Below are 12,149 nucleotides of genomic sequence, written 5' to 3'. Positions count from 1 at the left end.
GTTTTCTATATATATATATATATATATATAATGCCCTAACAGATTAAAGATGCTGAAGAGGCTCTGAGTTGAAGAGAATGTGTTTTTGAATATATGGGAGGAAGATGATGTAGATGTAAAGACAAGATGACAAGTATGACATTTGAGAGAAAATTCTCATTAAAAATATGGGATGAAATGGAAGCTATCGTGGTCATTTGAAGCTTTCTTGGTACTAGAGTAATGTGCGTCATAGAAAGTCGAAATAGTGATGTCTAGTAAAGCCACTATGAGTAGCCACTATGAGTACCAAAGCTAGGTTTTTTTTTTTTGTCTATTTAAGTTACCGTTTGTCAAATAAGGTGCAATATAATTAATATCGGAAAATTTATTTTAAACCCATTTCAAATCATAAAAATAAAATCTTGATTTCCAAAATATGCAGTACTTTGAATTTTTTATAATATAAACGATTGAAAAAAAAAAGAGATAATATTAAAATATTTTCAAATTTTTATAATTTTATTTTTAGGCAATCTCAGACCTTTAAAATTATTCTTATAAGGGTGTCTCCAGCTATCAGTGCGGACGTGACAGCCAGGTCGTGTGAATGGCGCAGAGCTGAACCAATTGCGTCACTTTTGATTTCTTTCCAATTTTTAAGACGTTTTCTTTATAGACTTTCTTTTTTTATATTCATTTCCTATATGTGTTTTATTAGAGTTTGGAGAGTCAAATTTTGTCCCGTTCTCTTTTGAGACATATGCCAGTGTCTTTGTTTCCCTTTCTAGGGTTATATCCCATTGTGAGTGGTACTTTGGTTGTATCTCGTTCAAATTTTGTGACTATTCTCGACTTTCCCTTCCTTCACTGTCGTCGTCGTTGTATCTGCTGCAACCTCCTGGAAACAACCCTTTACGGTTTTTTTCCTGCAACTTCCCGCTGTTCCAGCCAGTCCTCTGTCCTAGCTGCCATCACTGTTCTAGCCGCCAGGACCACCACTTATGCAACCTTAACTTCTATCCCAACCTTCCTAACCTTCCCAACCACCGCTACTCCCTTTCCCACGCGTTGGCAATCCAGGACAACAAAGATATTGCTATTGTATTGTTGTTTTGGCCCTCTCACTTCACTGTTGTCACTCCCAACCCATTTTACTTGTTGTCCAACTCTCGACCACCTTGTTGCCGCCCATGCCAACAAGGACCTATTGTTTCATTGTCGCATCCACCTACTCCACTTTCCAACCTTGCAACCAGCTTTCTGGACCCCCACAACAACTACCACCACGTCCGATTCACCTTAACTGCATGTTATGTGTCATGAGTGTTGTTTTTTCCTATTTCAACATGTCTGATTGTAAGTTCATATTTGAAGTCAATAATAAAATTTACTTTTCTATTATTATTTTGGTTAACTCTTGTATCAGTGAGAGCTTAAGGGGTATATAAAATGTAAAGAGTATAACCCCAATTTCTTATTAATAATTAACTATTTACCTTAAAAATTGAAAATTTATTAATAAATAAGAAAAATAAAATAAAAAATATATAAAAAAACTGTAAACTCCTAAAATTACCTAAATTTAGAGGTAAATTATGTAGAATAATTTAATGCTTAAGATATTAAAGCTTCTGATTTCCTTGAAAAATTCTCAAACATTTAAAAATTTATGAATCACTCAAAGAAAATTTTAATATTTTCCTATAAATTTTTTGGAAATTTTAAGTAAAATAATATTTTCTTAATGCATATAAGTAGAATAATCTCTTCACAATATGATAATATTATATGAAAATGAAGAGTAATTTTTAGCATGCATTAGAAAAGTTTAGGAAGTAATGAAATCATTTTGTCATTTGTGTTCGATTTTTTATCCTTAAAAAGTTTTTCTTAATGATATTTTAATTCATATTGTGATATTTTCAGTAAAGATTAGTAAAAAAAATTATATATTTTATGTTAATAATTTATTTGACCGTTTGTCGGCCGTCAAATTGAGAAAGAGACATTTGATTTAATATATATATATATATATATTTGATATGTAATTTTTTTAATTTTGAAAATATGAGACCAAACTTATCCCATATAGACGATAATTTAAATAAACGAGCACAATACTACAAGTGACATACTTATACCGAGAAATAAACATATCATTTATCCGTGAGACTCGATTAAATAAACTAGAGAATTTATGACATCTGTTTTAGTCTGCGAATTTTTATGTAGGGTTTATATTACATGTGTTCTTAAAGCTCTCTATAGAGGCAAACCCCTATAGTTAATGACCTCTCAGGTAGATGATCAAAGTCATTTAAGAGAAATATCGATGATGATCAGAGGTATCTATTTTCTTGAATTCAAAGTTTAGGATTTCCAAGGTGGGACTTAGAAAAGTCAAGTGGGAAAGGACCAAAATAGGAACATTTATTTCTTCAATCAAAAGAAAAAAAAAGATAGGAGATATCACAGATCCTGAGGAGTACCTCGGTGACTTCCAAAACTAACATATTATTTGACTTCAATTTCGAGAAGATGTTATTTGATTTGATGTTTTATCTATGTTTTATCTTGCCAGTTTTATTATTTAGGACTTATATTTGCATGACACGATCATATAAATAGCCTGGAAGATATGAGGGTTTACGTTGTATCGGATGATGACCTCCAAACCTAAAGCGAGTTAGGGCTTAAATTACACAACATTGTTGTGCAAATGCCTAAACGATAAAATGAGGATTTAGATTTATGTGGATTTATGTCGCGCTAGACAGACTACCTCGAAGTCCTATGACTTGTTATTTAAACTAGGGAAATATATGTTGTCGTAGATCGTCATCCTCCACCTGTTGCTTCTCCGTCTTGCTGCCTACGAAGACTTGTTCCAAGCTTCAAACTGTAGCAACTCCAAGTTTAGTTTATGTTTTGTATTTGTAAGTACAATTATTGTTGGGTCTCAAGGGCCCGGTGTACCTCTTAACATATGTTCTACTGTTCTCTACCCAAGGATTTTAGCGAGTGCATTAAAGTAAATAATGCAATAAAAATGACAACAAATTGTAGGAAACTTAAACAAATCGCTAGAAAGTCCGGTATAAAAAAACAAGAACAATTAAAACAAAACACAATGTCACGTATAAAGATCCATGAGTATGTGACTTATATGTGACATTGGGAATGTCTCCAATTGTTAGGAGGATTTGAGTGTAAGGCTCAAGTAAGGCTCAAGCTCAAATCCCGGCCCGGAGTATTGAGTTTCACTGTAGGTTAAGTTATGGCGGGAATTTCACTACTTGATTTAATTAAAAGGAAGTTTTGAACCCATCATGGTGTATCCTTATGTCTATCATTTTAACTGACTTATGAATTGAGGTCAAATACCTAGTTTTGTCATTCATTTGAAAATTAGGTAGAAAAACTCTTACCTAGGGTGTGCTCTTAAAGTCTAAAAAGTTTATTATTCTAACTTGAGCTTGCAGTGATTTAAGGTGTTTTGCTTTCAATGAAGTGTTTTCAAACTAATCCTCAAATATCTTTTAAGTATTTTCCAAATAATTAAATCAGAAATTTCCATGTTTGACTTAATTATTATAACAAAAACAAATCAACGGAGGAGGCGGACCCACTTCTAAAAAACAAAAAAAATTCAACTAAGCAAGGGAAAAAACCACAACTAAATCGGTTTAAAGGCGTTTAAATTTTTCAAAAACAAGGATCAAATCAGTCACAAAAGGTGCTTAAAAGCCTAAAAAAATTAGCACTTAAAGAGCCCAAATCAATGTATAAAAGCCTCTAAAAATCAACACTTAAAGTGCCCGTGCCCAAATCAACGTATAAAAGCCTCCAAAAATCAGTACTTAAAATGCCCAAATCGATGTAGGAAAGCCCTCTAAATCTTCGCAATTTGACACAAATATAGAGCAGAAAACAGTCATTTAAAATTTCGTTGGTATATATTTAAAAGCATAATTTTGTGTGTTAGATATGCGAATGCAAAAGAATCGTGTGGCGTACATGTAAATCTCTATTTTTTTGTTTTATGTGCAGTGCAAACATCCAACAATTAGGTGACATGAATGTAAAAATTAAAGTTTAGGCGAAAGAAGTGTAAAACCACAGGAATTGAGTGGCATGTATGTAAAAGCCGAAAAAAGAAAAGCTTAACTAGCATCCTATGCAAATACCACAAATCCCTGTATGCTTATAATATAAATTAACAAAAGCACATGGCCAATTGTTAGTCATTTACCTTCCCAGCTTTAGAAGCTTTTACGAGCAACCGTGAATGTTTACCCATTTCTAACCTGTAACCATAGAGAGCCATGTCTTTGTAGACATACTCAAAGAACTCCCACTGATAAGCAGAAACACATGCCTCCAGCATGAGGGAGAAGCATAGATTCAACCGATTTCAGAATTCTTACCTCACCCGAGCTTTACGCACAAAATTTCTAGGAGACCTCAAGCCCACACAAGATGAACTGGACAGGGAGAGTCCAACAACAACCCAAGTCTTGGCAGCACCTCCCCCTCTCCAGAATTTCAACAACCCCAAAACCCTCCCCAAGTGGGTTTATATAGGCAAAGTAGAAAGGAGAAGATTACCTGAACTCACCTGCAGGTAAATCGATGCTTGAAGGCGACGGGCCAGAAGCGACAAGAGGTGGGAGTGGCGGGCAGGAAGCAGAAGCGCGACAGGGAGCGTGGCGAGGGTAGGTGGAAGCTTTACCAGAGCACGTGGAGGGGACCTCGAGGACAAAGCCACGCGAAGAAGAGAAGTTCGCGAACTCGGCCCTAGGGTCTCACTTGGGCTACGACTGAAGAAGGGGAGAAGGGGCGGGCTCGGCTAGGGCTCTCGATCAGGAAGAAAAGTATCGGGCTCGAGCAAGAGAGGCGTGACGCGAAGAGCTAGAGCACCTGATGGTTCACGAACGGGACATGGAGCGGACGGGTGCGTGAGTTTGGTTTAGGGATTAAAAAAAAGGATTTTTTTTCTTTTTTTTATTTTACAATATTTAATATTTAAAATTCTCCAAATCATGTGATATTCGTCCGTGCACGGAACCACATCAAAATGAGTGTCTTCCCTAGGTAATTCGACGTTCTGGACGTACTGACACAGTCCATTTCGTCATTCGGGGTCGTTCGGGTAACCTTGTAACGATCAGATCAAAAATGCGTCAAATTCGATTCTCGGCAAAATTTTTGTCCGCGATCGATTGTTTCAAAAATTTTATTCAAGTTTTCGATAAATAACGGTGCAGACGATGTGAATTGTAGCGATCAAACGTGTCGACCTGTCGAATTGCAAAATTTGTGCGCGCGAAGGTGCAAATTGTGCATAAAGCAATCTTAGGGCTTAATGATCCTATAGGGACTCCTTTTGAGTTTCCTCATATTAGTTTCAACCTCCAAGTGCTAGAGGCCGAGACCACACATGCGAAATTCCAAAAGGTAAAGAAGTATGTTGTATTTCTAAAATGAGGCAGGTCCGATTTCTAAGACTCTAAGATATTCAAATGGAGAACCCTAAGGCTAGACCCTAAACTCTAAGAAGAAAACTAGACCTTACTAAAAATGAAGTCAACACTCTAAATTGATCTGAAAAACTATTGGACCATAAAAATTATGTTGCTATCCTTTACATGTTAACACATGCCTTGGCCAAATGTCACTCTAATTTTGGGAAGAAAAAGCACATTCGACACATTTTTTATCATGCTAGGGCACGCATGACATTATAAGACTTGTCGAGGCTTGTTAGAGGTGAATATGTCTCGAACATGTGTCCAACGCAGACGTTGAAGGCTATTTAAAGTGACTGCTCTTTGTAGATTTTAACTTTATATTTATAAGGACTTCTTTCTTTTCTTCATCTAATTAGCAACAATAAAAGCATGATTGGCTTTATCTCGGTTATTCGGAGTTGGTTTAGAAATCTTCCACAACCAGACACCTGTGAAAACACATGTTTCTCAATGATTGGCTTTATCTCACATAAAGCCAATCTCAAATAGTCATTTCCTATGTGTTTACATTTCAGCAACATTTTTCGACAAACCAAATGACCCGTAAATAAATCTAAAAGATATGCAAGGCTATTTAGGCCTGGTTAAACAAATTTTTTTTAATAAAGCCTTTGGCTAATAGTTATTTGGCTTTTGAATTCTTAAACTTAAATCATAGCTTAACATGTTGTATCTTACATTAGCCATCACATATATCATAATACAGCTTTCAATACGTTTGTTCGAGTATCTTCTTAATTATTCTATACAAAATAATGTTACTTTTCTTCTGAGCTACTGAGAGAACTAAAACGATGCTTATTCGTCAAATTTTAGTTGGAGAAGAGGTATTACCCTGGGAATTGAATTCTTTTTACAAAATGAAGATGGCTGAAGGAAAAGAATTTTAAATGAAACAATGTTAAGTTAATTGTTGCTTGAAATACATTTTTTTGTTGGGTGAAAGTTTTGTTATGGTAATTTTGATCGAAGTTGGACCTTTGCAACATGTCAAATAGTTCAGGTTTGAAATTCCTGTGAACACATACTTTTATCTATAGAAAAGCACTTTTTGCATTCAGGCAGCCAGGGAAACTGGGGCACTCAAAGAAGCGAAGGATAAACTTGAAAAAACAGTGGAAGAGCTTACATGGCGTTTACAGTTGGAGAAGCGGTTAAGGGTAATTATCATCCTTTAAATTTTACGGTTTTTATAATATAAAAAATTGCTTGGAAATTTAATTTTCTTTACCTATGGGGGAAAACACCCAAGAATATGTCATGCGTGACAGCAGATTGTGCTTGCTTTTTCATTTATCATTTCTTGAAAATTAGCAAAGAATCATAGATCTATTTTAGGGGGGTAGCTTTTAAATTATAAGTTATGGCATTTCAATAATGACAATTAAAGTTTCAAACATGAAACTATGACTAGATTATTGTATTATTTTTATCAATTCCAGTGACTCTTCCCTATTACAGACAGACTTGGAGGAAGCAAAAGCACAGGAGATTGCAAAGTTGCAGAGCTCTTTGCAAGTGCTACAGAGTAAGGTGAACGAGACTTATGCATTACTTGCTAAGGAGCGAGAGGCTATGAAAAAAGCAATTGAAGAAGCACCTGCTATTATCAAAGAAACTACTGTGCTTGTTCAAGATACTGAGAAAGTTGATTCATTGAGCGCTGAGGTTGAAAAGCTGAAGGTAATAGCCTTGTAAAGTTTTATTGGGAATATAATATAACAGTTTTTTTTTTTAATATTCTGTTTGATTGATGATTTTACATCATCATCATCATCATCATCATCATGAACTTATCTCAACTACTGTTTGGTTACTTTTTGAATCCTCCTTTTTTATTCATTTATTTTGAAAGTTATTTGTGGTGTTAAACCTATTTTTTGGCAAATTATTTTGAGCAAATTCTATCTTGTAATCTTAGGTCTGCTTCTTATTTTTCTTAACCTTTGATATTAGATTTTTCTACTCATCTAATGATGCATTTTTGTTATAAGTTATACATTTTCAAAACACCTTGGCCTATGTTCAATTATCTTACCCTCCTCAATTGAGTCACTTCAACCATTCCTTTAATAGTATCATTTCTTTAATATAATCATTCCTTAATTTACCTTATCTAATTTTTTTAATAACCCTTTATAATTTTACCACATATCATTCTCAACTTTCTCATTTCCACAGCACTCGGCTTAAATATTATATTTTTATTGTCCAACATTCAGATTTATACAACATCATCAGGTAAATTGCGTTATATAAAATTTATTTTTAAATTTCCATGATATCAACTTATCACATGAAACTCTAATTAGCCATCCAGTTGTAACTCTAGAAGTTGTATATTGATCTATATTTGTATTCTTATCTACAATAGATACATGATACTTGAGCCTTTCACACTAGCTATCATCTTATATTCTAGTTATATTAATTTATAGCTATTAATAACAAATCTAGTAAAATTAAATAATATATGCTCAATATTTGATCTAATGCTTTTAAGTCCTCCATCTTTTATGCATTTGTTCATTCGTATAGTTTTTCATTTATTTCAGTGAATTTCTCACTAAGAGCACATATATGCAACCAAGGCACATCACTATAAATATCATATATAAGCATTTTTTAATTCATTTGAAAAGATATGAACTCAATGCTAATTGTAAACTCTTGTTTCTCTCCGCAACTATTTCTAATATTGTAAACTATATGAATATTTCTCCATATATATATATATATGATATTTTTGTTATATATCTTTTTTTTATGACGAACGCGAAGCACTGCGACACAGCTCTGCCGCCAGAAACACGATGACACAATAATGCGAGCACTTCAACGTCGACGACGAAGACAAAACAGAGAAATAGACGACAAGAGAGATCTCGTGTAGCTTACGCTAGGGTTCGCCATGAGGTGAAGCCCTAGCAAAGCAGAACATATATACGACCCTCCTTTGTGTCGCATGACATGACTGGGTTGTCCCGACGTTAACTTCTTGACGCTCTCAGCAGGAGATGTCGTTCACGTTATCAGCAAGAGACGCCAACTGCTACGGGATTTTGAGATTCGGTAGGAGACGCCGACAGCTGCGGGATCTGCTATGGCCTTGACGATGTGTTCCTATGCCAATGCACTGGCCAACGATTTTCCTATTCCTACTGGTGGTCCATTTGTTGTCCTCACTTTGGTCGAGGTGCAGTTTTCCCCTCTTTAGTAGCCTAAAATCTAGCCGTAGGACCTTTCTATCGACTACTCCTAGAAAACTAGTGAAGGAGCCCTCCTCGTTAGCAATTTTGAACTTTTCTTCGCTCGACTTGACGTCCCATATAGTAGTTTTGACCGTAATCGCTTAGCAGGTAAAGCTACTTCCAAGGAACTCAGAGAGTATTCCTATAGTCCTGTCGACCTTAGGATTGACTGTACTCGTTGATTTGACGCCGCCGTCCTCTTCACCGTCCTGTTTGATTGAACTCATACCGAAATTTTGATAGGATTCAGACCGCGATGCGTTTTTGACATGATCGACGACAAGGTTGCCCGGACGACTCTGGATGACGAAACGGACTGCTCCGATGCGTCCATAACATCGATTTTGCCTAGGGGGGACGTTTGTTTCATTGCGACGGCGCATCTTGGGGAAAATACATATTTAAATGTTAATAATAATATTAAATAATATATTATTATTATTATTATTATTATAATTAATAACTTATATTAAAAATCCTTAACCTAATTTCATTTTCCCCTCTCCCGTTTCTTCCTCTCGCGTTCGTGGACCTCTGCCATAGCCGCAGTTTGTTTCGGTTTCGCCTGACCCACTCCTTCGTGCCGTTGGAGTCTCGCTCCCGCGCTCGTTCCTCTCGCACGCGAGACAATCTCGTAGACGACCCATCCCATTATCATTGCCGAGGATCCTATCCTCTGCGAGGATTGTATCCTCTGTTTTCGACTCTCCTTACCACAATGCGTGGCCTCTGTGAGGATCCTATCCTCTGCGCTCGATCCCTCTGCCGTATCTTCTTAATCACTCTTCTCCTTCTTTATTAAAAGCTTAGTTTTGTGGCCTTGGAGGTGGACAAAAAAAAAAAATTCCAAGGGAGGAAACCCTTTCATTTTTTTTTCTCACTCACTTCTTTGATTTTCTGGTGCTTGAATTGGTTTCCTCTTGCTGTTGGAAGATGAATTGAAGTTGGGGAGTGCCTTTAAAGTTCCTGTGTTCTTTCTTTTTGCTTCGAGGAGGTACTTTTTTCCCTTTTGTGCCTTGCCTCTTTTCGGTTTGGCTTTCTATCGAGTCTTTGTTAGCTTGGTGCAATGGATAATGTGGCATGTTAGCTTAGTGTTGCACTTATATTTTTGAAAGGCATGTTACTCCAGCGTCTAGAGATGGAAGTATGAGCATGTTTTAGGGATTGGACTTAATTACTTGCTTAAAATGGTGGAAATATAACATGATATAAGTACTTCTCTTTTCTCTACTTGCTTGAGATGAAACTATGAAATATTTCTATTATTGTGAATAAGAAGGTTGAAACGTGGTTTTGAGATGATGTTAGCTCCTCTTTTCTCTTTTTGTTCAAAAGCAAGTTGGAATAATTGAAAATGTAGCTTTGAGCTGATGTTGGCTCCTCTTGCAAGCATGTTGGGATATGTATTATGAGGCTTTTCATCTATTCTTATTTAGCATGAGATATTGGAGAGATTATTTGGCCTTTCATGCATGTTTGGGGGCTCGATTTTGGCTTCTTATGACTCTTCCTTGCTTAAAATACATGTTATAAGAAGATTTATTTAATTCAATAAATCTTGTAACTTGTTTTGGCGTTTTGGTGGTTGGGTTTAACACCTCATGAGGTATCACTTTGTTTAAACTTCTAGTTGAAGTTGTTTCATGCTTAGGAATATTTAAGTTGGTGGTCTAAATATACTCTCTATGTTGTTGCTCTTGTTTAAGACATATGTTGACTCTATATTTTGATGTTTCAAAAAACATGTGAGCTGTTCCTTCGATTCTAAATGGATCGGTTTACCTTGAAGTAGTCGAATCTTTAATTTCTGTTAAAGCTTGAGTTTATATCGATGCTTGGATCCTGTTTTAGCCTTGCTAGGCTCGGTTTTGGCTTGATTTGACTCGGTTTGCTTGTCTTTGCTCCTACCCGAGAGCCTGTTGTGGTGTTCATTCCTGCCCCTGCTCAATAGCTGTGGAAGGGTTCGGTTCTATTTGCTTTGGCCCTTGTTGGGCTCGGTTTTGGCTTCGGTTGACTCAGTTTTGGCGTTTTATGATCATATTTAGCTTAAAAGCGCATAATGTGGAGGAACTTATTTTGATTTGGAAAAGTTCCATAGCTATCATCATCTGAAATATATGGTGGCATTGCATTTTTATGTCTTGAAGGCATGGAAGTGTTTTCTACCCTTTTGTTGTGGCTTGGGTTTGAACCTTAGCTGCGGTTCGGTTTTACTCCGGTTGGGAGCTCGGTGTTGCCTTGTTCTGCCCTTACCCGAGAGGTAGTTTGAGTGTGGTTTTGCTGGTTTTAGTTCCTACCCCTACCCGTGAGCTTGTTGGTAGTCCTTTGGGGTTTTTTGGCTCTTCCTACACGAAGTGGCTTGGGTGTTGATTGATGAGTCAAGTTTGTCATCCAAAAATGTATATCTTTGCCCTATCTATAAAGTGAAGTGATTGAAGAATAAGTTGAACAGTTTCCTTATGTCCTACTTGGTGAAATTGGAGTCGGTTTGGAGGCTTTGTGAAGGCTTGTCCATTCACTCTCTTATGTATATCAAATATCGTCATATAATTGATTCAGGTTGCCTTAGCCGTGAGCCTCCTCTCCTTCTGTGCCTTGGGTTGGCCTGGAGTTGCTTTAGCCGTGAGCCTCCTCTCCTTCTGTGCCTTGGGTTGCCTTGGTCGCGAGTCTCTTTGGCCCTGTTTTGCTTTGACCAAAAGCCTTGGTGGCTATACCCCCCTCTATTGACCCCAACCGTGAGCATTTCTCAGGTTCTATGGGAAGATTTTATGCTTATTTGATATATGAGGCTATTGATTAATTTGGAAGTTGGAAGATCCTGATTTTTGTATGGGTTTGGAAATACTAGTGGTGGTTTCCCCGAGGTCACTTTCCTTTTCGGTGAGCATTTATTTGGTTATATGGGAAGATTTTATGCTTATTTGATATATGAGGCCATTGATTAGTTTGGAAGTTGGAAGATCCTAATTTTTGCATGGGTTTGAGAGTATTAGTGGTGGTATTCTCCGAGTTATTTTCCTTTTCTGAAGTTTGAGAGATTTCTAAGTCTCATTTTGAAAAAGCATTTGGTTGGAATAAATTAATTTCATAAAAGATGTCTTTGGGAGCTAGACACCGATGTTAGGAAGTCACTGGTGTGTGAGGCTATTTTGACTCGGGTTAAGCCATTTATAAAAATGTGAGAAAGTGATATCCTTCCGGATTGATTCAAGGATCTTTGTGTCTTCCTTTTCAGGTTTTTTGGTTACGAGTTTTGAGGGTTGATCCGTCCTCCGTCATTTTAGTGTTTTAGGTGGATCAGTGTCTCCTCTCTCTCAACTCATTTTTGTTCTTTTTTTTCTTACTTCTTGGTTTGAGTTTTCGATGCTTATGTACGATGCATAAG

At 36.4% G+C, this 12,149-nt stretch overlaps 1 protein-coding gene across 2 annotated transcripts in view; it reads left to right on the top strand.

Moving 5' to 3' along the window:
- The window catches only part of LOC110021861 (myosin-11-like), a 51,481-nt gene that overhangs the window by 14,134 nt on the left and 25,198 nt on the right, over nt 1-12,149 (top strand). For both annotated transcript variants that reach the window (XM_020720545.1, XM_020720544.1), the window contains exons 24-25: nt 6,575-6,673; nt 6,975-7,196. In XM_020720545.1, the coding sequence (XP_020576204.1) occupies nt 6,575-6,673; nt 6,975-7,196 (321 nt within the window). The remainder of the gene's footprint in view (nt 1-6,574; nt 6,674-6,974; nt 7,197-12,149) is intronic.

This window comes from Phalaenopsis equestris, unplaced genomic scaffold (genome assembly GCF_001263595.1).
Source record: "Phalaenopsis equestris unplaced genomic scaffold, ASM126359v1 Scaffold000150, whole genome shotgun sequence".
NCBI classification, from domain to species: Eukaryota; Viridiplantae; Streptophyta; class Magnoliopsida; order Asparagales; family Orchidaceae; genus Phalaenopsis; species Phalaenopsis equestris.
Note: the sequence above shows the minus strand (reverse complement) of the source record. Positions and strands in the feature narration are given on the sequence as shown.